This window comes from Dermacentor silvarum, chromosome 10 (assembly GCF_013339745.2).
Source record: "Dermacentor silvarum isolate Dsil-2018 chromosome 10, BIME_Dsil_1.4, whole genome shotgun sequence".
NCBI classification, from domain to species: Eukaryota; Metazoa; Arthropoda; class Arachnida; order Ixodida; family Ixodidae; genus Dermacentor; species Dermacentor silvarum.
In genome coordinates, this window is record NC_051163.1 from 8,492,703 (window position 1) to 8,519,635 (window position 26,933).

Below are 26,933 nucleotides of genomic sequence, written 5' to 3' on the forward strand. Positions count from 1 at the left end.
GCTACCACCTTATCGCCATGACAATAAAATCATGACTTCCTGGCTTCTAACGTTTGTAAGAGCGCCGCACGCTACTCGATGAGCTGTGTTGTGGCCTTTCTACGCCAGCTGTTGCGAGGACTAAAGAAAATTTGCCGGGCTTCGCCGCGCATTCGTCGCGCGGGGTGGTGCTGACGTACGGAAGAGTTGGCGTATGGCCAAAATATTTGCCAGGCAAACAAGTCGACTACGGCGGCTGATCGTCGGTAGCGTTGTGAGGAATACAATGGCAATCAGAGCGGTGCTTCTGCTACTTTTCTGCGTCGCGTTGGTTCGGCTGGCCTCTACAGTGTACGTCACAAGCCCTCACGACGATATTGGTGCGTACATGTCTCCGAAAGACGTCTCGTTCGGTGTCCGTCAATAACCCGGTCCCGTACCAACTAAACGATCGCTGCTTTGTCATCGCCCAATGTAGCAGTACGCAAAGCGTTGGAAGGTCAAAGGGTGATTTATAGCGCAGTTGTAACATTCACTTGTACCGTTCTAACTGAATGTTGACCAGCACCGCGTAATGTGTTCCATCTTCCCCCATGCCAGGTAAAGAAATCGGAGAGGGGATGTGTAAACGGAAACTTAATACGTGCGCAGCGTGAGCAGTTTTGGTTCATCATTGCCATTGGTGTTTCAGGCGCTCGCTCGCTTTGAAAATCCGAGGTCAAATAAGAACAGTGTGCCTGTAATGAAAGATACGCAAGGTCGCGCTCGGCATATGAGCAATCGCGTGGGGATGGCAACCGCAGATCAAAGCTTCATAGTCTAAGTAGTGTGCGACAGAGTTAATAAAAAAGCGGAAACCCGAGCTTGTGAGGCTACTTGCGAAATGCGAGACCACGGATAGATGCTCTTCTGTTTTTCCGCCTTTGGACTCGTTTAATGCCCTTGCAGCGTTTAGTACGCCAAAACAGGACGTCAAAGTCGTCGGTGCCAGCAGGCACTAAAAGTCGAGGGCTTGCAAAGGATAAAGCTCGGATGAGTAAGAGAACAGCTGCTGCACTTTTTTCATTTCGCAACCGAAGTAATGCTGGTAGCTCTACTCATTAACTCTCTCATTTTCAGTGACTCGGTGCCTCTGGCGTGCAGAGCTAGCCGTATTTTGTGTGAAGCTTGTAGCACCTCAATTCTTACTGAGTGAAATAAAGCGCAACATAAAATTGCGTGCAACCATTTGAATTTCATGGAATCATCTGGGTGCCACACCCTTCCACAGCAGAATGAATGCAGCGCTTTGGTGACGAATTTGTCTAGCATATAAACAGATTACATGTAGGGTACGTTGCCTCCTCCACCATGTGGTTGGTGATAAGCTTATTTTTGTTTGTTTGAAGTTTAGTTGTAGCAGCAAAAGAAAAACAAGCATACATTTTCAGCCGTACATTAGGAGGTCGATCCCTAAGTAAACTGTCAGGGGAACTCCTGTTTCACAATGCTTACAAGGTAATGCTGTAAACAGCAGCAGGATGCATCCAACAAGCAATTAAATACTGCAGAATGATGTATGCATACCAAATTACAAGCTTAAATAATGAAATTAACCATGCTTATAACAAAGGTTATTTCATTAACATAAGCTAACAGAGGCATAAAGACAATCGCAAGATTATATAACTCTTGAATTTACAACAATACAACACGAAAGTATTTGCTTCAAATCAATATAAACGCCAACAGTGAAGAAATTTGCACATTATATAAATTGGTATAAAAATACTACAGAACATGCTTCCGGAAAAAAAAAAAAGTGTTGTGCGAGTTAACGATTTGACATAAAGAAAGGACATCTGTAGGTATGTCATAAAGCATAAAAAGCAATAGCTTATATTGAAATAAGTGCAGAAGGGGCACAATGCAAAGATGATAAATAGGCAGGGAATGGCAGTGCAGTGGTCTAAATGCCATATGAGTTTATTGCTTGGTTTTGAATGCATTCTAAATGCTTAAGTTGAGTAGGATGCATTTCCCAATGTAGATACCGTATTTTCGCGCGTATAGCCCGGCCTTGCATATAACCCACACCCCTAACTTTGAACTCCACGAAAAAGAAAAAAAATAACCTCGCGTATAATCCGCACGCTTATCCGAAAAAAATGAGGACTAGGAAGGGTTACAACTACGTGCAGTCATCATTTTGTTTTCAAAACACATTTATTTCAAAACGACCGCCGCAACGTTGTCAGTGCTGTCGTCCGATTCACTACTGCCATCCGAGGCTTCATCGCCTCTCTCAAAGATGTAATTTTCTTCGGAACCATCTCGCAGCAGCTCTGTTGCTGATTTCTTTAGCAGCGGCTATGATCTTCAGTTTCTCTTTCACTGGGAAAGACTGCTGCCGAGCCACACTTATGATGCCTAAACAAGACTGGCCAACTGTGCAAACTGGGCGTACAAGAAACGGCACCTGACTCGTGCGAAAAGCATCTAACCAGACTATGGATGTAGATCTGGCTATAACCTGTGTTGGCCTCTTATTAGCTTAACACACGTCGATGTCGATAGACATGCGGACTCTGCACGGCAGGCCGCATGTTGCTGTGAAGCCGACCCCCACCCCCTCCCTTCGCGAATATTCGCAGATAACCCGCACCCCCACTTTTTAAGCAATTTTTTTCAATTTTTGGTGCGGGTTATATGCGAGAAAATACGGTAAACCGTATGTTAAATGACTTCTTATATAAGCATGATATAACAAAGAATATGTGGCGCAGAGTGTGTGCATGTTTTGATGAGAACATGAATACCAAATAACACTTTGTGCAGTATTCAATTGACATGACAGTGGTACTTTAAGTGCTTGTCAAGGGTAACACCAAGCAATTTCACTTTCAGATATTGTAGTCTGTAATTCAAAGAAACCATTATGGTATTTTCAATGTGTTTTGGTGGACTATGGAACAGTACAAATGTTGTTTAACAGGAGTTATACGCAGTTTGTTTAAGGTACACCACGTGTGGACGTTGGAGATGCTAGTATTGAGTGTAGCTTGCAGAGTGGTTAGTGTGTTCTGAGATGAGTATAATGCGGTATCGTCGGCATATAATAGGCGCGATTGGAAAGATAAGTTGTTTACATAAGGGGGGCCCTGCCTATCAAGTGCCAGTGCTAGCCATCCAAAAGACAAAGGCTTTTTCTCTATTCTTGTCTGTCACTAGCCATTGGTGGTGATAAGTGATTAGACAAGTTTCCTATTTTCCACAGTGCTGCTGCAACCCATCTATGGGACGTTTCTTTCATTATTATGGTCTTACAGTATTTTCATCTGGAGGTAAAAGTGGGTTAGATTAGATAAGGGTTCTGCATGTCGCAGCTAAGGCAGAGACAGGAAAGAGAGAGAGAGACAAAACTTTATTTTGATGACGCACGGAGAAGCGTCGATCTCCGTGGTGGGTGGAGCCTTCAGTCCAGGGCCCCAGTGGCGGTGGCAGCACTTTCGGCTCTGGCGATAAGCTTTCGCTGATCCTCCAGTGCCGAGCTGGTCAGCACCATCTCCCACTGCTCGTGCGTTGCGTTTCGATTTGGGGAGTTATTGGGGATATTTTGGCATGCCCATGTGGTGTGGTAGAGGGTAGCTCGCTCTGTACAGAAAGGACAAAGGGGCTGATAAAGGGTGGGGTACATCGCGTGAAGGAGCGTGAGGTGAGGATAGGTGTTGGTCTGGAGTTGCCTCCAGGTCGTGGCTTCAGCTCTGGTGAGGGATGGGTGGGGTGGCGGCATCGTTCTTCTCGAAAGGCGGTAGTGCTGCAGTATATCGTAGTAAGTTTGTAGTGTGTCTGGACTTGGGTCTTCTGGCGTCTCTTGCAGTGCCCGGTTGCAGTGACCTCGGGCTATCGTGTGTGCACGATGGTTTCCGCTGACGCCTTCATGTCCCGGTGTCCAAATTATCGTGGTGCGGGGTATTTCGTTGAGGCGATGTAGAATATCGCATGCGATTTTATGTAGATGGCCGTTCGCGTAGGCTCGACATGCTGATTGACAGTCTTAAGAATATATAGTTCTTCGTTTTGTCTCGATGCCGAGATGGCGAGGGCAATAGCGGCCTCTTCGGCTGCGGCGACGTTCTGCGTACGAACGGAGGCGGATACCAGTTCTTGCTGTCTGTGTCCAGCCATGCTGATTACCATGCCCTCTCCATTCGGGTACATGGCCGCATCTGTCCAGCGAGCAGTGGAGAGAGTGCCGTATCTCCTTTCCATTGTTATCGCTCGTGCTTTTCTCCTGCCCAAGTGATATTCCGGGTGCATGTTACGCGGAACAGGCGCCACCATTATTTGCTCGTGTAGGGTCTTGCGGAGTACTTCTTGATTGTTGGTTGTCGCCACGGGGTATTGCAACCTTCGAAGTGTTGCTCTGCCTGTTCTAGTGAGGTTGAGGCGCGTGATTTGCGCATGTCGGTGTGCTTCAATTAGTTCTTCTAATGTGTTGTGGATGCCCAGGGATAGAAGTTTCGTTGTTCCGGTGCCTGGAGGAAGGCCGAGGGCTTGTTTGTACGCTTTCCGCAGTAACACATTTATTTGGGCTTTTTCTGTTGATGTTAAGTTCAAATAAGGTGTCGCGTACGTGACTCTACTGACGATAAGGGCCTGAGTCAAGCGTAATAAGTCTTCTTCCTTCATGCCATGTCTGCGACTGGCAACTCTATTAATCATGCGAGCTACGCTGTAGGCAGTTTGTTTCAGTGCGTTTACAGTGTGGTTATTGCGACCACTATTTTGCATGGAGACACCTAATATGCGGAGTGTTTGGACTCTGGGTATAGGTTTTTGGTTTAGGTGTATTTCTATGGCCTCTCTCTCTGTGCTTTTTCTTCTTGATTTCTTTTTGAGAACGAGGAGCTCGGATTTTTCTGGGGAGCATTCCAGGTTGCACTCTTTGGCGTATTCGGTGACAGCGTCTGCCGCCGCTTGCATGGCGTCCTGCTGTTCTCCATCCGAGCCTCGAGTTGTCCAAATGGTAATGTCATCCGCATATATTGCGTGACGAAGGTGCGGAATCTTCTCTAGATGCTCTGGGAGGTTTTTCATGGCGACGTTGAAGAGAAAAGGCGATAAGACTGATCCCTGAGGAGTGCCTCTATTTGGAACCTTTTTCTCTTTTGTTCTGAGGGTATCCACGCCTACCGTTGCCGTGCGGTCCGTTAAGAATGCTCGAATGTAGTTATAGATTCGTTCGCCGCAATTGAGTTGCGATAAGTTTTTTAGGATGGCCTCATGAGCTACGTTATCAAATGCGCCTTTAAGGTCCAGTGCGAGTATGCATTTTACATGTGTGGTGACATGGTCCAGTACTTCTTCCTTCAATTGGAGTAGTATGTCTTGAGTTGACAAATGTGACCTGAAGCCGTACATCGTGTCAGGAAAGAAACCCGTGTCATCCACGTGAGGCTTCAGGCGATTGAGCACAGCGTTTTCGAAAAGCTTCCCCAGGCACGACGTCAGGGATATGGGTCGCATGTTGGTGAGACCTGGAGGCTTGCCCGGTTTCGGTATGAGTACTATGTGCGCGTGTTTCCATTCATTTGGTAGTGTTCCCGCTTCCCAATGGGTATTAAAGAAAGTCGTTAGGGCTTCTATTGAGTTGTCGTCCAGGTTTCTCAGCATTTTGTTTGTGAGCCCATCTTGTCCGGGTGTTGTGTTTCGAGTTAGGGAGTGAAGCGCTGTCCAGACTTCCGTGATTTCAAATGGGCGATCTAGGTCTTCATTTGGCTTCCCACTATATTTTGGTATAGATGTTTGGTTCCGTGTGTGATCGCCGATGTATTTTGCCTCTAGCTCTTGGAGAATATCTTCATCCGACCCCGGTTGGTTGCGAAGTATGCGTCTGATTGTGTGCGAGGTTTGTTGCTTGCTTTTGGTTGGGTCCAGTAGGTGTTTTAGGATTGCCCACGTTTTAGACGAGCTGAGCCTTCCGCTCAGGCTGGCGCAGACAGGAGTTTCTCTCAGCAGTTCTGTGGGCAGTGTCATTCCGTGGGATGAGAATTTGCTGTTCGTATTCCTAGTGGTGATGTTCATGGATACTTGCTTTAGCAGTATTGAGGTGGGCAATAGCTTCAACTGTGACTGGAGTTTCTATGTTGTATATGAAGCTAGGAAAACTTGTGCACTAAAGATAAGACGGCTAAAAGCAGTTGAATAGCATGCCACACCAGTTAGCTGAGCAGAACGATAAATAAATGTTTATTTAATTATTTGAAGTTGCACTGTGGTCTTATTCAAAGATAATTCGGGTGGGCAGCTACACAAAAAAATAAGCAGCACCCACAAGGAAATGCCTTGGATATAGTAAAGCACAGTTAACTATGTAAAAAGAAAGCTAAAAAAAAAAAACACATAAATGTTTGATGTTCGGGAGAAGGCAATAGCCACATTTTACCTTTGTTTGAAATACATTAGAAAATGTCATAGATTTGGAAAAAAAAAAAAAGATTCAAGATACATAGCAAAATAATAAAAAAGCTTCAGTCAAGCAAATTGACACAGGTTGTGGATCTGGGCTGAGATTCACATGCAGAAAAGTACCGTTATTTATATCCTGAAATCTGAATACAGTTCATGACACTGTAATGAAAAATAAAAAGAAAAGGCAACAAAATGGGACAAGTCAGAAGCTGAATTACTGGAACTGAACTTTGTATCCTTACATCATAGCCAGGCTTGTAGCGGGTGGGGGAGGGCACCCCAGTCATGTGCTTCCCCACAGTGATGGCATTGCCACAGTGTATGCTGTTGTACATTGGCTGTCCTGGACGATGCATACATTGCCATAGCTAAACTGGAGCAAATACAAAGGGAAAAATTGCATCCGAAGCTTTTTAAAGCGAAGCTTTCTTTGCAAACCCCCCCTGCGCCTCTCTTGCTGGCCGTGGCTGCTGCCTGCTGCTGCTGTCTCGCTGAATAGCTCACACTTGGCTGGGGGACGGCGGGTAGCGGTGCCATGTAGGAACAATGGCTCACACTACTTCGCCTGCAGCAGTGGAAAGTAGAGGGGGAAGCCGGCCTGCACATGCAGGTCGTTGGCCACTGGTGGAGAGGGTGAGGAGGCCGCGACGTGGAGAACCACAATAAGACTGGAGAGAGGGCACCGGAGGAGATGGCCTCTTGTTGCACATGCATTGCGCTGCCTGGCAACCGCGTAGATGGTCGCATCTGTGCCTCCAAGGGCAGGTCGGGTACCCTAAACAGATGGCGCAGAAAGCCAGCTTGCCTTTTTCAACCCATATAACGATGGTCGCATTCAAAGCTGCATTGCATTGCAGAGCTCCTCGTTTGGGGCATGCTTGAGCCAGATGAGAAGGTGTGCGTGAACTTCGTAAGCTTAGCTGTATATAGATTCCAACAGGGAACATTGCATCTGCTGCATTTTCTTCATATTCCTTTGGTGGGCTTGTCAATGATGGCGACTTCATGGTCTTTCCTACAAGCAAACTGTGCTAATGGGCAGTCAAAATTTGTACCTTTATCTTGTTGTAGGCTACTTTTGGCACGTAACCGACTTCCATGTGGATAAGGACTACTCCACACGGGGAAGTCGTGACCTGTCATGCCACCGTGATGCCAACCGTACTACCTTGGATGACATTGGGGCATATGGTGACTTCCTGTGCGATGCTCCAAAACTACTGGCTCAGTCAGCGGTTGAGGCCATGGAACGGATACATCCTACAACAGACTTTATTCTGTGGACAGGGTAAGCATTCTAACGTGGCTTCTTTTTGACATTTGAACTCGCCAACCAGGATTTTCACCTGTTGAGAGCAAGTCTAAAGAGATGAACATTTTGTGTCGTGTGCTGAATGCAACTCAGTTGTTAAGGAGGTCAATCTTGCGCATCTTTTATCTCTATGCATCTCTTATTGTGATGAGCCATTTCATCTTGCCAGCTCACCGACACATCACTTACACTGATTGTGACAGTCCATGAGATCTGCATGATTTTTTATTTGCTTTGAATCTAAGCATCCTCTGATACCTATGGCCATCGTGTACATGAAAAAAAAATAAAAAATAAAAATAGAGAGGGTAGGGGAGAATGCATTTGTTCCAGCAAATGCATAGTCGTTTCTGCCCCTGATGTCACTTAAGTTATTAATTTTTACAGGGACAACCTGCCTCATGTGAGTGGAATCACTTGGGCTGACATGTTCAATGAGACACGCTGGATTGGAGACCTCCTTTGGCGCTGGGCACGGCGGCACCGTTCATTTGTCGTGCCCACCTTGGGGAACCATGACTGGGTTCCGGCGAATGCTATGGAATCTAAAAATGCTACCCTCTACAGAGGCTTTCTCATCCATGCTGGTTTCAACCAGTTGCTCCCAGAGGATGCCTGGGCCACATTTGAACAGGGTAAGGTTTTTTGCTTCATGACTTATTTCTTCTTTACTGTTTGCAAGTGGCACGCTGTTGGTATTGCCCAAAGCGAACTGATTGGTCTGGCTTGGTGGCTATGTTTGCATGATAGTACCACATGTGTTTGTATGTTGTGGTTCTTATTCTTTTGCTTTTGGTGCATTGTCGTACTTGTCTTACTACCACTTCTGTGCAAGGTGCTTTTTTTCATTGTGAGGTGAGCTCTGTTTGTTGTTCATGGGTGGTGTGCAAGCAGCTGAAACATACATACATATTTGTGCATTGGAGAAGTCCTCTAAAAGAATGTATTTATGAGTTATTTTCCAGTTGTTCTGGATTCATTTTTTTTTGCTAGTCTTTCTATTTTTAGCTATGCATGAAAAATTTGCTTCCTTTATACAATACCATGTCTGGCCCTACTTTATTAGTAGTTTAGTAGTCTTTATTTTTCATTTAGCAGTAGAACACTGACTGAATCAATGCACAGACAATGAAATTTTAGATTTACTTTATCGTAGTATGTGATAGTTATGTCAATGTTCAACATATTGACTTGTAGCTGTATTTGCTTATCAAAGGCATCTTTTTCTTTTTGACCAGCTGCTGTAGCTTAGTAGCTATGGCACTTCATTCTGTCACAGGCTCAATCCCGGCCGCCGTGACTACAATTCGGTGGGGGCGAAATGCAAAAATGCTCGTGTATTAGATTTAGGTGCACGTTAAAGAACTCCCGGTGGTCAAAATTAATCCGGAGTCCCCCACTACGGTGTGGCTCATAATCATATGGTGTTTTTGGCACGTAAAACCCCAGAATCCAATTTTAATTAATTAACTTTTTATCAGAAACATACTAGGAACCTTACTGATTCAAAAGATTCAGAATTATGTGAAAGCTTTTCGAATTATTATTATCTTATTTAAAGGTTTAAGGTCATACAGAAGCAAATGCGATATTGCTGGCTTCATGGTAACATAAATCCATATGTGGTAAACTGTGACCAAGGTGTGCATGTCATGCGTACAGGTGGCTACTACAGTCGGCAGCTGTCCAAGAACATCCGGCTAGTGTGCCTCAACTCGGTTCTGTGGTACTCTTCGAACAAGGGCGAGCGACCGGGACCCAGTGACCCCCAAATGGCCTGGCTGCGAGATCAGCTGCATGACGCTCAACACCAGGGACAGAAGGTGTCGTTAAGGGCTTTCATAAATGATGGGGCTGGTTTCACTGCGCTCGCCACATTTGCATGCATTTTTTTTTTACTTAGTCTCACATTTCCCATAAATCTTGTCACATTATTGCTATGCTTACTAGATAGGAGAAACTGGTCTACAAGAATTGTTTAATATGGACAGATGAATGAGAGCACAAAAGGCACTATTGCCTGTGGATGGCTGTATCGTTTTTCAAAATTTGTTTTCAAGGCCTCTTCATATTAGTGTGAAGTATTTGGCGCGTGGTGCATCCTCTTTCAAAAGAGCACGAAGTGACCTGGGAAATGCGTTTATCTTAGTGGAAGTGCACAGATGTTGGGGACAATTAAAGAATTGTCTTTGCGCTGTTCAGCTTAACATACAATTTGTCTCGGCAGAGTGCACAACAGTACGTGCTTTCTCAAGAAATATTTAGAATGTTGAGTGTTAGCTCTCGATTCCAGGACTCAATGCAGTACTGATATAGTACCCCCTAATTTGCGTCTCATGGCATCTGCCGAGAATGTTCAAGTTATCTCAGTGCTGAATTTCTAAAGGTTCAATGAAAAGGATAGTGCTTCTTAGGAAAAATCTATTACATTCGCTCATTCTTGTATAAAATTTGTGGCCAAAACAATTCATTTTCCCCGCTTTCTGCACATAAGGTTGAAAGTGCAGACTCTTGGGAATATTTAGTTCATGATGCTTTTTCAACAGCGCAAGCAGCCGAGTGTCAATATTTATATTGCTTACAGGACAAAAAGGATTACACAATAAAAGCAATGACTTGTGTTAATTTACAAAAGTGCTGTGCTGTGTTCAGTATGAAGCTCTTTCAGGTTGTGGGAATTTCTTAGACTCAATAGCAAGCGGATAATATTTTAGTATTTGAGGAGTAATTGACACAATTTCTTGCTGCCTTTATCTTGACAGGTGTTCATATCGGGTCACATTGGCCCTGGCTACTTTAGCCGCTCCCTTGTTGGCCAGCCTGCATCCGTAGTTTTCTTTGAAGACATCAACGACCGGTACCAGGACCTGATTGCGCAGTACAAGGACATTGTGGCCGGACAGTTCTTTGGCCACCAGCACATGAACGCATTTGTACTCCTTTCAGACAAAAATGGCAAGTGCTCTTGCTACTGTTGTATTATCCTTTCTTGAGTGAGGTATTTTTAGCGATACATTTTTTTTTTTACCTGAAGACAGACTCAATTCTGTCACAAGTGTTTTCTTGTTTAGTGGGAATGGCCAAAACAACTTTGCACCATTTTAAGCGCTATGGTGAAATTAGACGGTTTGTATCATATCTTGTGTAAGCTTGCAGAGTCCTCTGTATTGACAAGAATTTCATGGTTACTACTGCCTAAGTACAGGTTTTGTAAGATAAAGAGTGTCGTGCTTTCGAAAATGTGTGGCCTCATCTTTAATTGGTGCAACTACCAGGTGGCTAGTAAAAGGGCCTTGTGCCTTGTACATTCATCATCAAAACAAAAAGAATCGAGATATGGACGTGAAACTTAACCAACAATTTGTTTAAACACTGAGGACAACAAAAAAATGATCAGTGTTCGAAAAAGCTCTTCCTTTTGCCTTGGCGCAGACCTTCAGACGCTTTGAGAATGTATCCACTGTGGAATGGAGGTATTGATCGTTTCATCCCAGGCATTCAGAAGGACACGCTACAGGCCATTTGAATTTTTGTGGGGAGTAGCAGAGGCCCTGCTCTCAAGCACAGCCAACATAGAAAAGTTGAGTGGAAATAAGTCAGGAGAACGACAAAGCCACTCTTGTGAGCTAATGTAGTCAGGAAACTGGGTGCTGCACTATTGCTGAACCACCTTAATACTGTGGGCAGGCACGGAATCTTATGGAACGTCCACAGATAGCCTTTGAAGTCGGACTCGCTCCAGGGCAGTACTTATCTGATCTAGGATGTCTGTCAGATAGTTTTGCTAGTTCACTTTTACTCCTGGTAGATGAAAATCAATGGTGTCTTGCCAGTCCACGACACTCCGACGCATGCAACAACCAATGCCAGGTGCGTCTTCCGATCAGTTTAGACTGATTAAGTATACTTTCAAAACTCTTTTTTCCTCAATAGAAAATAAAGGCCAAACATTAATTTTTTAAAATTCATTTTGCTCTGAAACCAGAGTGCCGGTATGTGAGTGTGACATTACGGATATTCAAAGTATTTTTTTCATACTTGGGCCTCATTGGATGAGTAGAAGTTCGCGAAGCTTGCTAATTTTTAAACACCTTTATGTGTTGGTCCATATTTGTCAGTGCCACTTGTTTTTGCCGGTTCTTTAGAGTAGTGGCCAATAAAAAGCAGCAGACATTGAGTTTCAGGTGAATTGAGCCCCTGCATGCTCGATGTGGCTTGATTTTATTTCCCATGTGCTCGGTACTGCTGCAGACAACCACTCTGCTGAGGGTATTACCATGTTTGACGGGACGTTCGACGTGACACATTCTAGCAGCAAACTAGAAAGAATAATGTTTCCTTGCTCCTAATGCATGCAGTCAACAATAAAATCACGGATGCGCTTCAAGCCTGTGATTGACTTATTTTTATCCAAAAATCGGAACAAGCTGATTGATAAATAAATAGATAATTAATTATCTCTAATTATGGTAGCTCATCAAAAAAATATACAAAGTCTCATCCTATCACTTTGTTTTTCTTGCGGTGCAGTGTGGAGTGCCTTGAAATAATGTTGTGTAATTTTGACACCTTTATGGACAGCCCATCATAATTCATGCCTGAGAGGGGTTAAATTTTACAGGTGGGCAGGTATGCTTTCATTTTTGCATATTTTGTGGCTTCTCAGCCACTCTCAGAGTCAGAGTAATTTTTTGGCATTACAGAAGCGTAATGTACTTAGCAGTGCAGCTCAACTCATTTTTCTGAAAAGAATAGGAGACAGTCTTAAATGTATAAGACTCTTAAAGGTTTTTTGTATATCATCAAACCAAAATATTATAAACAGCAGCTTTGTGCATTTACTAAACGCCTTTACCCAGTCTGGTCACACTCACAGCAATGTGAACAATGTGCGACGGCATCTGCCTCTTTTCACTTTATGTAGCAATGCAGTACAAGCCAGCAAAAATTTTATGTTGTGCTGGCGTGTCGTTTGCTACTTGAAGTTCACCGGCAATGTTTGTTCCATGTAGCCCAGCTACATGGAAAAAAATTGCCGGTCACAAGAACGGTTTAGCACCTCTGGAAAGCCACTGGCATTTCCCGAGGTCACAGAGTCTGGAAATCTTGGTTGTGAACAGTGAAAGGTTCTGTAAGAGGCAATCTGAGACAGTGACACACTTGCAGGTTCGCCGGTCAGCTCGATGCATTTGGCTGGATCAGTGACTCCCTGGGGCAGCAAGGATCCGGTTTACCGTAGTCTCTCGGAGCCGACAAACCCCTGCGTACGACTCTACACGTATCGCCGCTCAACTGGAGAACTCCTCGACTACAGCGTCTACTACCTAAACCTTGACAAGGCCAATGCTGCTGCTGCTTCTCAGGTGACTTGCCTGCAACATTGTCAAAGCTGATGCATTATGAATCTTTTGGCAGGTGCGCCTCATATAGTTGCTGTTTGATGAAATTCTTCCATCTCACCCCATCATTTGGCGATTTATTCCCAATCCTCTTGGCTGTGAAATCATCTTTACAGTTGTGGCACCATTTTATATACAGTAAAACCTCGATAATTCGAAGGTCGCCGGACCGCGAAAATTCTTCGAATTAACCGAAATGAATAATAAAAAAAAGAAAACAAGCAAGAACTTGCCGCAAAAAGAAATCACCTTTATTTTCCATGTCCGAGAAAAATTACTCGAAGTAATCATCGATGCGGGATTACTTGGCGCGCTGGTTCGCCACCCCTAGTGCCATGCTCTCCAGCTGGCTCAAAAAACGTAGCATACAAATATCACCCGCACTGCACTCAACAAAGTTGCGGACGATGTTCACGGAATCGATAACTGCCGCGAAAACGGGTGTGGTGGTGCTTGACTCCAAAAATTTGGACTTGCTGGATATTCCGGACTTCAAAAATGCACCATCAGGGTTCCCATTGAGTTCATGCATTTTCGCACCCAATTTTTCGGACGAATTGAGACCCCAAAGTTCGATTTTGCGGACTTAATCGCTCTTTCCGAGCCGCGCTACCCAATCTTGGACGCCGCCATGTTGGATTTTGCACTGGCTTAGATTCCAGTGGCTCGCTGTATAGCCTCCAAGATTGGAACGCGCGCTATCAATAGAGAGCTCGCGCAATCCTCCAGTCTCGGAGGCCACGCCCGCTCTTCCTTGGCTGACAAAATGCTCCAGAGTTCTTTTTCTTTTCTTTTCTTTTTTCTTAGTATATGCGCTCAGCACTATCGTTGTAACCATTTATTGTGGGATGTTTTTTTATTACGACAGCAATTATATGGACACTTCAAGCGGATTTTCGCCGTCGGCGTCGCCGCCCTGAGGATCCATACAAAGTCCAAGGGTGATAAAATCATCGCCGCGCGCCCGCCGTATGTGCGAGTGACAGCGCCCGGGGACGCGCACTTTCATGGAGAGCGAACGCACGGCGGAGCGTAAACGCGACTTCCTCCCTTGTGCGAAAGGCCGTGGGGGTATGGGAGGGAGGGCGGGGGGGGGGGGGGGGCGACTTCTACTCTTCTAACAACTGCGTACTTAGCGCCGGAGCGGTTTCTCGCGCGCACCGTATCTTGAAAGCGATCTCCAGACGGCTCTGACCTTTTGTATGCGCTGTGCTGTCGCCGCTCAGTTTCCGTTGAAGCGATAGACCGCACGAACCTTCGCTCGTGCGCGCTGACACCACGCGTGTTAATTCAGTGAGTTTTTTTTTCTCTCAAGTTTCGGTTGCTATTTTGAACATGGCGTGTACACTGAGCAGGTGTCTCGGAGACCCATGTCTCAGTGATCGGCGCTACCTCCTGTACCTTCGCGAGAGCTAAGCAGTGCGAAGCTCGTCTCTTGGATCTCCATGGCGAACTCCGTTTGCAGAGATCGCCAATGTGGTGACGTTCGTGTCGACTGTACACGGAGACGACGTCATTGCTGCGCAAATCCAAGCAAGTCGATCCCCTCCAAGCGTAGTATGAGGCAGGGCATTATTAGAGATTTTTTTTTAAGCCGCACTAATAACTTTTTTTTTCAGCCGAACGAGTTTTCTGGACTATTTTTCAGTCCCCACAAGCTCAGAAAATCGGTTGGCGACTGTACGGAGCGCCCTAACCTAACCGCCGCACGTTGCTACTAGCCGGAAAATTCGATATATCCGAATAGAGCCGCGCGGGCCATTCAAATTATCCGGTAGAATTTGCATTGAGAATGACGGGACCGCTCAAATTCTTCGAATTAACCGAAATTTCTAATTAACCGAGTTCGAATTATCGAGGTTTTACTGTATAATATGTGGACTAATTAGCAATATCTGCCCAGACGACCAGGCTAACACCACCGGTTATAATCATGTTAACCAACTAGCAGTATAAAAATGTGACTTCCACTCGCCAAGTGGACTATAATATGTATGCAATGTGTGCAATGATTTGAATCACATATTAGCATCTTCAAAAATTTTTAAACGCAAGAAAGACAGAAACGAAAGTGAAACACACATGAACAGTGCTGTCTGTGTGTGCTTTTGTGCTATACCTGTCTTTTTTTGCGCTGAAAACATTTTGAAGATGAATCATGACCAACCAGCCCAATTTTCTGTTCCTTTTTCCAAATGTTATGCGCCTGTGTGTGCGTTGCAGCCTCAGAGCTGTTCTGAAATGTGCTCTAAATTTTTGTGGTAGCTCCCTTGAGCTGCGTGGTCTACCATATAAACCCGAGAACCGCACCCCTAACTTAGCAGCACAAATTTTGAAGAAACAAAAAAAAAAAAGATACGATGACAAAAAATTGTTGCCGCTGCTTGTCTGCTCTTTTATTCTGAGCATGTGGAGGTGGTGTCTTTGGACATTGTTGTGAAAAGCGTTAAAGTCACGTGCATATCTAATGCCCTGGGTGCCACAGGGCACAACTGTATCTACCAGTGTGCTGCCAAATTGAGCTTGAGCAGCTGTAGCAATGGTGAAGACTAGACGGGCTCCTGGTGCATGATGTGCATGTGTGAAAAAAAAGAAAAATGCACTGTAAGAACAATATTGTTTGCTTTTTTGGTACAAAGAGGTCAGGTGGGTTTCACCTGGCCAAAAAAATTGGACAGGAATGGCACACCTCTGTTAAAAGGCCCACCTCATCAAGATCGTGAAAAAAGGTGGAGCCCTTATATGAGTGTATACAGTACTTAGACCTTGGAGGAGTGCTGGTAGTGCTTCATGCTCAGTGTAAGAGCGCTTAGTCTTTCTCTAGTACATCAACCTGAACCAGGCATTGTGTGTGTGTGTGTACTAGTATGTATGAATGAGTCATTTCACGCATCACCCTTGTCATCTGGAGTAGCGTTCGAGGCAAAAAAAAAAAAAAAAAGGTAGGTGCATGATCAAGGCTTTTGAAGTTTTAAAGCTACAGTTCTTTCACCAGCATTGCGGCCTCCATGAAGCTAGGTTATGTTTATGCAGTCCAAACTGCGACCAAGGGCCATATTTTGTAACGGTTCATTTAATTCTAAATGCGAAGCATTTCTTGGCGAACATTTGCCACTTTGAGAGTGTCTATCTCTTTATCTAGCCGCCTACGTCTTGTTGCTCCATGGTCGTTTCGTTAACTTAGTAGGTACCAAAATTGGCATAGTATGACATGAGTGTATGATGAGCATTAATGATAGGTCATGACATGAATATCATGACATGTGCGTCATGTAGGTCATGAAACAGCCGCCTACATCTTGGTGCTCTCATGGTCGCTTCGTAAATTTGGTAGGTACCAAAATTGGCATAGTATGACAAGAGCTTATGACGAACATAAATGATAGGTCGTGACATGAATGTCATGACATGCGTGTCATGTAGGTGATGAAACAGCTGTCTGTCTTGGTGCTCTTATTATCATTTTGTTAATTTGGTAGGCTCTCCCCGCACACTGCTTCGCGTAACATCGATTCCAACAGGGTGCGAGATCTGCCAGCTTTATTTGATGCGAAAGCGTCAAATGGCCCATTGAGCGAAAAAGTCGGCGTCTGTCACCTAAACGCACCTAAATTCTCATTGGCTGCGACGCCACGTCATGAGCGTGCCTCAACGGAACAGAGCGGGCAAAAGAGAACACCTGCTGATGCGCTAGCGTGCCAGGTGTTGCGTGAGGGGAGAGGGCATTGTGCGATGCCACGTCACCCTCGCTCTCTCTCGGAAGCTGGCATGCGTGGTCTGTATCTCTCTCTCTCTCACATCCACATGGGCTTAGCTGCTGCACCCGCCTGCCAGCCTTGGTGGCTGGTGCTGCTTCCTCGTTCTCTCACGTGCAAGATGTTGGTGGCATGTGGCGTTGGTACCACAGGCTGCTGCTGCTTGCTGGTTCGGGCAGCACATACCGTCATGGTACATTACTCGCAGTGCAAAACTTGAAGGACCTCTCAGCTGCGTTCAGTTGGACATTCATGCTTTCGCATTCACAACTCATTAGAAGTGCTTAGGTGCCCTCGGATTTTTATTCTTCCTCTCTTCTCGTTTGTTGCGCCAATTGGCAAATCTAGAGGAACGGCTGCATGATGGTGTCTGAGCCATTGACAGTGAGTGAAAAAAAAGAAAAGGACATTTCTTCTCTGATCCAACAGTCTTTTGGAGTGTACTCCTCAACCACATTGTTTACTGCACTTACCATGAGAAATTCCATGTGTACCTAACTATGCATCTTCAATAAGTTTGGTTATCTCTTTTCTTTGTGTAAGTTTACAAATGGTATCCAGTGATCAAACTAGTATATCAACCCTACCAACCCATGTACTTTTTCTTTATGTATGCCGCAGCCTCTATACCTACGCAAAATTTAATATTTGCCTGCTTCACATTTGTACCAAATCAGCATTGTATTTTTTATGTGGTGACTTGTGTTTCTTTTCACGTGCATTTTTTTAAATCTTTGCAAATGCTTTTGCTCATACAGTCAAATGCCTCTACAACGAAATTACCTGCATAAAGAAGGATTCTGTATGTCCCTGCCGAATTCACACACGTAATCTCCATGTAATCGTCTAACGGGTATGAACATATCAAGGGCGAGCTTCCTGCGATGGCATGCCGCCCGACTTCCCTGCTGGCTAGGCCTAGCCAGTGTGCCCTGTCGGCGACCAATGTTGTGGTTTGGTGCCGAGTAAACGAAACGCGCTGCAGTGGCTGTATGGCACATGGGAAGCGGAGAAACCACTTTGATAACAAAAGTGAGGGCACGGGCAACACACGAACTGCAGAAACTTGGTCCACAGTCACAAGTGCTTAAAATCAGTGGCGCCACGGAGTCCCGGCCCCCCTTAGCAGGTCAACTGTAGCACTGCGGCACCCATTCGTCAAGCGATAGAAGTAATTTTATTACCAGTAGTGCCTTTCGAGGGGCAATTCAAATTCTCCAATTCTTCGAGTAAATGAATCGCGATTACTCATATATATATATATATATGAGCAAGGATTTCCTTTTACTGGATGTGTTGCGTCAGCACGACCATGTGCAATCTTTACCAAGAAGTGACTTGTATAACGGAGGATTTTGGAGGTCTCAAGCACTTCGTTATAGAGGCGTTTGGTTGTATAGGTATTGCCTCTTCCCTCTTGCTTTTGTGTAATGCCTTAATAAAATACATGGATTGTTACAAGACATGGTCCTAGGCAATAGAACTGACAGCCTAGCTAGTTGGTAATGATTCATTACAGAGTGATAGCACCTGTCCTATTTTCTTTGTTGTCCTTGTCTTGCCTTGCATGGCTCATCGCCATTATGCCTGCAAGTTGCGTGTGCTTTTCTGGCATGCACACCATGATATGTGGCCTGAAGAAAAAGAAGCACTCGTTCTGTTTCTTTCTTTGCTGTGGTCTCTTGTTGGGCTATCGTCCTCATTATGGCCCTAGGGTTCGATTGGGTTCCAGTGATAGTAAAACCCATTGAGGCACCACTTAGCACAACATGAAGTAAACCATGTTCACATTCTCTTTTCCATCATTGATGCAGCAACAGCCTGAGTGGGAGTTCCTCTACTCGGCCAGCAAGGACTTTGGGCAGCGGGACCTGAGCACTGACTCTATGGTGGAGCTGGCGCACCGACTCACTGCCTCGCCAGAACTGCTTTCTCGGTATATCAACCTCAGCTCGGCACTCAAAGATACAGGCCCATGTGATGCTAGCTGTCGCAAGACGATGCTTTGCGCCGTCCTTGGTTCTCGCCATGATTCACACGCCGCCTGCATTTCCCAGAAAGGCACAGTGCTTGCCCACACTGTGCAGTTGGATGGCCACAGCGAGGCAACCACAACTGTCCGGGATGTACTTGTTGGCCTGTCGGTGTCTCTCGTGATCGTGGTGGGCATCGTGCTGGTGGTGCGTGCCAAGAGGGCACGCATGATGCAAGGACCACGCTATGGACGCTTCAGGTGATTTGCGAGCAACACTAGAGTGTTCAGGCTTGTGTCTTGTTGTTACCGAACCTGTTCGAAGCCTTCAAAGTTGCGCTTCTGACTGCTGCTGCCAGCACGGCTTCTTATCGAGTTTGCTTGTGTGCTGAAGCCGTGATTTGACCATTTGAAACATTCACGGCAGGCCCAGTGCCATTTTTGTGCTGGGCCTTGCTGTGTGCTGCAATTTTATTGGTTACGATCTCATCCTTGGCCCGTTGGCAGTAAGCTCGTTCTTTTCCGATGAAATATTATAGTGCATTACAGTGTTACAGTGCATTATAGTGTTACAAATGCTACGTGTAAGTACCGGCTTAAAGGAGGTGAGCCTTGTAGGACTGTGATCAAGCAGAGAGTGATATGACTTTGATTAATATTGGCCAACTTGCTTGCCAACTTTGTAGTGTGAAGGAGCACACCCATATTCAGTTGTTTGGAGACAATTTTTATAGTAATGTAGTTTTGTCTTCATGACTTGCTTTTCAAAGAGATTAGTGGCATGTGGTAGCAGTGCAGCTCTGCTACTTAAAAATATTTTTTTTAGATCCCAACTGCCATGACGAGCTTACTTTATCAATCAATGCAAAAGACTCTTTTCCTCTTTACAATGTAATAACTAGAAAGTTGAATGTAAAAGGATAAAGATTTAGGAGCAAAGGAAGAAACAAGCACCATATGTATGTGCCTCATGCCAAGGCCTTCTTCCTGTCTTTTTTGTTCCATTCTGTAATTGCTGTATATTGTAATCTGAAGGCTGCACTGCTGCACTGTTTTTCTTCAATATGGTTGGAAATTTTTAGGATGTAGCTTGTACACCAACAAATAGCAAGTGCATGTATCAAATTTGCGTGTAAAAATAGACTTGTGTACAGCTGCATTCACAACTTGGATAGCCCTTATTTAGCTTTGATTGCTACCTCAATCATCATAGCCAGCATTGCCCACTGTCTTGGTGCACCTGATATTCACATTACTTGACGCAAGCTTTAACAAAAAAGTTTTTCTCCTGGAAGATTACATGTGAACTATAAGCCCATGTTGACACGACAGTGACGAGAAACAGCCTAGTCAGCAGTATAATCATCGGATGAAAAATTCATGGGGCTTTTAATGCGAAATTTGAGTGGAATGCTAAAGGCATGGCAGGACATGCAGGTATTAAAGGGGCCCTGAAACACCCCTCGGGCTTGGCGAAAAAACACAGTCTGCGGATAGCATACGCTGCTGTGAACATCTCGGCCAAATTTTGCAGTCGTGCATGGTGCGTGGATCTCGCAAGAGGGGCGCGAAGTCACTTTTCTATCAAACGCTCTCTTTTCAACAGAAGCCTGCTCCTCACTCTTTTCTGGATGCTTTATTTTGTAATATAGCAGATTCCCATATGCGGCTGCTATTGGCAAATAGCTGACATCAATCAAGAAGGGTGTTTGGATCAGTGCGCTTTTTCCTGCTGTTACTGTGTATGCCGTATAGACTCGTATAAGTGCTGCACCCCCAAATTGGCACCCCAAAATTGGGGAAACAATTTCCAACGGAGAATCAATCGCATTCGGTGCCACATGCTTGCATCGGCAAATTATCGCACGCTGTGTACTTTTGCATGCCGCTACCAGATGGCGAGAGCTGCGGGTTGACCTCTGATGCAATGGTACATCCGGGGATCCGGAGTGTGCACAATTTTGACCTGAAGGTTCGGTTCCCATTTAAGGGCTCATCTCGTCAAAATTGTGAAAAAATAGTGCGGCCCCTACGCTAGCCGATATGGTACTTATTGATGCAGTTTAATATAGAAGCTGAAGTAAGCGAAAATATGCTTTCGAATTTTGATATTAATTACATACTTCCGGAAGAAGCCGACTATGATCTGCTCACGCTCGGGAGTAGCCACCTGCATAGGAATTAAACTTTGGGCGCCCTGCTTATCGATGTCATAGCCATCAGGTCTCGCTAATTTCAATTAGTTTTGAACATTAAACTAGCCTCATACCATGCAAAGCTTAAGGTCAGACCACGTGCACGCTTGCCAGCGCATGCTCACTCCTTGCTGCTCCTGGCTAGACGCTGTAGCAGACATCGCTTCGTAATGAGCTTCAATATTCACAAGTTGGATGTGGTTACTATCTGTCAGTCAAGCTGGCGCAGGACAAAGCCAGTCCGCACCATGTAGCACAGTCAGACGGGAGCATATGAGTGCGAGCGTGCGCTCTAGCCCTGTCATGCACATAGCAAATGCTGCAGTTGCATGTAGCTGCGGTTCGCTACGTAGCGTAGATACTGTAGCTTCTGCGGGGTTCCGTGACGAGTCCACTGGCTGAGTGCACTGCAGCTCGCTGAGGTCAACCTCTTTTGGTGCGTCGTAGTCGCCAAAATTGGAAATAATGGCGTCTACGTCAACATCCAATATCAAATTTGAACTGTATGCCACAGTGACGTTCAGTAGGTGGAGCGTTTTAGGCACACCCCGCTCCACCGTAGCCTTCACAGTGCAAATCATTGAGGAAGGAGCGGAAGCACCGCAAAGGGTATGTTTGATTGCCAATAACCCCGCTTGTGAGGAACGTATTGAAAAACTTTTTGCGGCAAAGTATTTTTGAAGTAGTCTTATTTAACTTCAAATGCATTTCTTGACTTTGATAAAAAGTGATTCAGGACCCCTTCAAGTATTGTGGGGCCATTCACTTGAAGTGTAGGTAGTTAAAGCAGCAGTTGGCTTGGCTGAAAAACGTTAGCACCTGCACTGGCATCAAAGTGTCATGAATTCAGGACTCACTAAACAGATAAAGTCATACACTTTCTGGCACTCTGTAGTGTAGAAGAGGCAGCATGGCTTCTTGCATGCGAGCATGTTGCACTGATGCAAGGCACATGGGGAAAGTGCACTTAGACAAAACACAAGGAGATGGCATGCAATTGCATAAGAACATCAGTGCTTTTAAGTCGATGAACTTCACTTTTGAGAGATTTAGCGCAAGAAAGACAGACACACGAGATGAGATACACAGGGTTCTTTCTTGTCCTGTTAGTCTGTTAGAAACAGCAATCATCTTGTGTGTCCGTGCTTCTAGGGCCATATCTTTCAAGATGAACATTTTCAAACTAGCGTCAATGAGAAGTCTTACACAATGACATATCTAATAGGCCGTCATCTGTAAAGGTAGCAAAGAAGCAAATGTCATCTTGATGTTGCTTGAAGTACAAGCCTGCATAGCATTTGCAGGCATAGCATCTGCATAGCATTTGCATAGCATTTGCACAGCCGCAGCTGCAGCTGGTGTGGTACGCTTGTGAAGGGGACCTGCGGATTTAGTGCGTAAATTATTTCGAAAATACTTCTTAAAGTGAACCTTTCTTTTCATACCTTCCTGGACTTTACTGACCGTGGCTGCTGCTGCTGGTGTACTGCTGAATAAACGCGTGCCTTGTATCGCGTAGAGTGTGCAGGCAAGGACCCCGTTTCACACAACATTATGTGCGCACACTAGTTTCCATTCGGCCATACATGAAGGAATGAAATTGGAAAAATAATAGTCGACATTACCTTTGTGTATTGGCTCGTACTTCTCTCGGCATACATCTGTCCTCATTATTCTTCCCTCAACAAAGATCACCCTCGTCTTCGTGACATCAACTGCTGTTTGCATCTCAATTTAGATTGTGAACGGTGTAGCACATAAACATGAACTTGGTAGCATGTTATAGTTGTGGCCAATATGGGGCATAAGCATAGACATTGCAGGAGATTACATATTGCATAGATGACACAAAAGACAGTTGTACCCATCACATTTAGTTTTATAGCATTTTAGTTATTGCTTCATGAAAGCTTCTATAGAAGCACATAAGATTTCAACATGTACATTGGAACTACATAACATTTTAAAGATATTTCATCTCAGGCATGCAGGTGTAGCTGTTAAGAATAGATATGATATTGTAGCTATTAAGCAAATCTGGCTCATACAAGCATTCCCTTTGCCCTCATAGCTTCAACCCAGTGAACACAAACGTGTGCGTGAGAATATAGAGATCGTGCAGCACCTAGAGGTGGCGCGCCAGCATGCTGCATCAGTGCCATCAACGGCCAGTCTGGTGTTAGGTTGCTTGCTACAGCACGCTGCCTGATCTTGGAGGCAATGCATTCGCTGCTTTTACAAAGTCTCCATTCTCCTGTGCGCGCTCACGATTATTGCATCCACAATCGACAGCTCACCACAGTAATACGAACCAATGTACTGTACTTATTGGGATGCAGTTGCGGTAACTAACTGCATATTTTGCACAAATGTTCCGAAAAAATCTTTGCATTTTTATTTGCAGTGCACGTGGTAGGCTTTTGCGTGTCATCGTCTGCTACATTTAGTATGCGAGTCACCTCCACAGCACGCTGCTAAAACCGCGCCACCGTCTCATTGCACACTCCCTATAGTGCATGCATTCATCTTGTGCACATCAATTGTACCCAGTATGCTGAATGCTGAAAGCCATTTCTTGTACACACAGTGATAGCAAGCAGTGCATTATTACTTTATTTGCTGATTACATTGCTGGGGGTGTGCGAGCGTTATAACAAAGTGATGTGAGGTCTTGATTGGTGCGATTACATTTGTTCTGATTGCATTGTTAAATGATCAATAGCAATGACTGTGAGAGTTGAAAGTTATGCACAGTTGTACTGTTAGGATGTTCAGTCATGCACTCGAAGCTTCAATCCTGTTGTCCCAGTGCCTTCTAAACATGTGTGCTAGTACTGCAATGTGTCTGTTAGTGTGGCGAGACTTGTATACATACTTGTAGGCTCTGAGAGTAGTTAGCCCCTGAACACTGTTGGTTTGCTGTTTAACACTGATCTAAGGTGTCCCGTAGCTGGACTTCCGGGTGGATGTAATGTTCAAGCAAGTGAGTGATTTATGCTACCCTGCGACTCTGGAAAATCTAATGCCATTTGTATAGTGTAACGTTTGCATTTAATGTCATTAGTTAGCTGCACAAGAGTACGAAATTGAGATAGTTGGTTTGTAAGTAGCACAGTGAATAGTGACGACAGGACGAAAAATGAGAGACGGAGTTCAGTGCATGTGTGAACACCGTGCATAAACACCGTGCATAAACACCGTGCATAAACACCGTGCATAAACACTGTGCATAAACACTGCACATGTGTCCCGTTTTGTCGTGTCATGTGTGCTGTTCATGTTCACCATGGTTCGCTCGTACATGAGGGAATTTAGGTCATTTGATGAAGACAATATTAGCCTTGGTATGAGTTTGAGAAACTCATTTCCTCCACTAGTGATCCGGAATGCATGATAGTTGTATTTTCAGATTATAGATGCACAAGATGAAATTATTGTTTTCAATGTGGGCGTTAGCGTTTAAAGTTTAAAGTGGTTTCTAATTTCTGTACATTGACAGCAGGCGTTACTGATTTGGAATGCATGATAATTGAGCCATTTTCTAAGCTGTAAATTAACAAGAAAGAAAGCGATTCCTTGTTCTGTGAAAGTTTGTAACAAAAGAGTTGTTATAATTTCTGTATGTTGATGCATGAATGAGTTGCTATGTTGGCCCTCTAAAGTGAAGACTTGTGCTGGCAGTTCTCGAAGCTAGTCGCGGGTGGTTTCTGCAAATGCTACAAAGTGGTTTTAATTCATCCTTGTTAAACTTGGCCCAAAAGATATTGTTATTTTAGTTTTCAGATGAGTTAGCAAGTCTATGAACATTCAGAAAATGATGGTAACTGCTTATATGGTTGTACATTTATGATGATGGTTTGTGGTGAGAATAATGTACATTAGTGTTTGTTATATAAATATATGTTCTGTGAATGCATGTTGTCATCCTGGTGTTAGATTTTGAATTGTGTCTTGTCATTTTCTTTACGCTTCTGCACAGTTTAGTCATGCAAAAGCAGAAAATTGATAACCTGCAGATTACAGGCCCGATCATGTTGCTTGACAATTGTCTTTTTTTTTTTCTTGAATTTGAACAATTTGCTATGAGGCTTGTTATTAGAACATAAATGGCCATTCAAAGTCTTGTGATGATTAGTAGTGTAGTTTGCTGAGCCAGTTAGTGCATGATGACAGTGTGGGGGTTCCAGCAGCTACAGACGAGAGTACAAGAAAAAGAAACGCACAGGACAATGCACAGCCTTGTCCTGTGCGTTGGAACCGCCACACTGTCATGTTGTGATGATAACTGTCCAGAAAAGCTTACAACTCGACCCGTCTGACTGGGTTGAGCTTTACTTACAGCTGCAACAGCAGAACAAAGCAGTAAAGAACACACACATGAATAACAAGAACATAATTTTAAGCCATTTTGTACAGTACTCGACAATATTTCATGAGAAAAAGAAAGAAAACACCGCGATGCTTGTAGTGACCAGCTGCATCTAAACTTCACAGATTAAGGGTTCCTTCGTGGTTCCTTAAGTACTAAAGCGCCAAACAGACAACACATGAAGAGACACGGACAGGCGCTCGTCCGTGTCTCTTGTGTCATCTGTTTGGCGCTTTAGTACTTCAGTAACATGCACCAAGCTAGCCCAACAAGAAATTCTGCTTGAATTCCTTCGTGGTTGTTTGAAATTGTTGCTTTGACATGCCAGAAATTAGCATGGTCAACAGGTTAGGTTGTACTAGGGCCGTTTTCTGAAACGTTCCATTTCGGAGATAGTTCAACTAGGCGATAGTCGCGTTCAATAAGTCAACCGGCTGCTTACCCGTGACGTCAGCATGCACTACTAACATGCGCACTCGAACGTTTTGCAAAACATAGAGAGGGCGCACCGTGTGAGTGCAGAGCGGCTCGGGTGTTTTGTTTTCAAATGTATCGGCTGCAGTACGACACAGGCGTGTTCGTTTATTCAATATGTGTCGGGAGCACGCACTGACACCGTGATGTCAAAAGGATGTACACTGGAACTACTAGGTGGCGCGACTTATTTTCCGGTTTTGCTCAACCAGCCAATCAGCGCGTCTGAAAGCGAAAAGCGAAATATCGCCGAAGTGGAACTTTTTAGAATACGGCCCCTACTGTATTTGCACAATTGAATCATGCTGCTTCGTAGAAGCAGTACATCCTATGCTCACAAAGCACTTTACTCTTGTTCTTGACCAAAAAAATGTGAGAGCCCTGAAAACATTATTTTGTGACAGCATCTGCATTTGGGTAAACACAGCTGCACAAGCTGTTGATGCACCTGTGGGATGCTTTTACTGAAGTGAGCATTGCCAACATTGAATAGGGCTGTCATACAGCTAGAAAATGGAAAAAAGTGCTAATGGACCCCTGGAACATTGCTTTATTCGTACGTGTAACTAAGTGCTTGAAACAGCAATCTTGCTTGATGCAGAAAACAAACATTAAGGAATGACATGGCACTCACACTCGCTTTGATTTTAATGCAGGAGCTAAGTACTAATATCAAACTTGGGTCAAAATGATTTGTGAAAAGGTGCATATGAAAAACAAAAAAGGAGTAAGAAGTTGCATCCCCAAGCTGTCCATATACACCGCAACACTTTTTAGATCTCGGGAAAAAACAACAGTAGACTTGTGCAATTCTTTCAGCTCTGAACTCGCTTACTGCAACAGCAGCATTCTCGCACAGTGAAGACCACCGTCTTGTTCTTGATTTCCTGCTTTGTCCTGATACACCGTGTCTACTCGAGTAAGGCCTGCACTTTTTTTTTAAGAGCGCAGTTCTTAGGCGGCCGTTCTTTCGGCGGGTGTCGGAGTTTCTGGCGTAACCGAGCGAACGCGGCATGCAGTGGGCA

General features: G+C 44.6%; 1 protein-coding gene across 1 annotated transcript; it reads left to right on the forward strand.

Annotated features, from left to right (window-relative positions):
• Positions 1-24: 24 nt before the first annotated feature.
• Positions 25-25,110, forward strand: LOC119466086 (acid sphingomyelinase-like phosphodiesterase 3b). The gene is made up of 7 exons (XM_037726577.2): positions 25-359; positions 7,504-7,720; positions 8,132-8,379; positions 9,407-9,567; positions 10,507-10,699; positions 12,911-13,107; positions 18,713-25,110. The coding sequence occupies exons 1-7, from the start codon at positions 194-196 to the stop codon at positions 19,133-19,135; spliced, it is 1,605 nt and encodes a 534-aa protein (XP_037582505.1). The 5' UTR covers positions 25-193; the 3' UTR covers positions 19,136-25,110.
• The last annotated feature ends 1,823 nt before the right edge of the window (positions 25,111-26,933 follow it).

Bases quoted from the DNA above. Each gene is read 5' to 3' on its own strand.
- LOC119466086 (XM_037726577.2), top strand. From the start codon at position 194: ATGGCCAAAATATTTGCCAGGCAAACAAGTCGACTACGGCGGCTGATC. The intron at 9,568-10,506 runs GTGTCGTTAAGG...TTATCTTGACAG, and splicing joins CTCAACACCAGGGACAGAAG to GTGTTCATATCGGGTCACAT. The intron at 10,700-12,910 runs GCAAGTGCTCTT...ACACACTTGCAG, and splicing joins ACTCCTTTCAGACAAAAATG to GTTCGCCGGTCAGCTCGATG.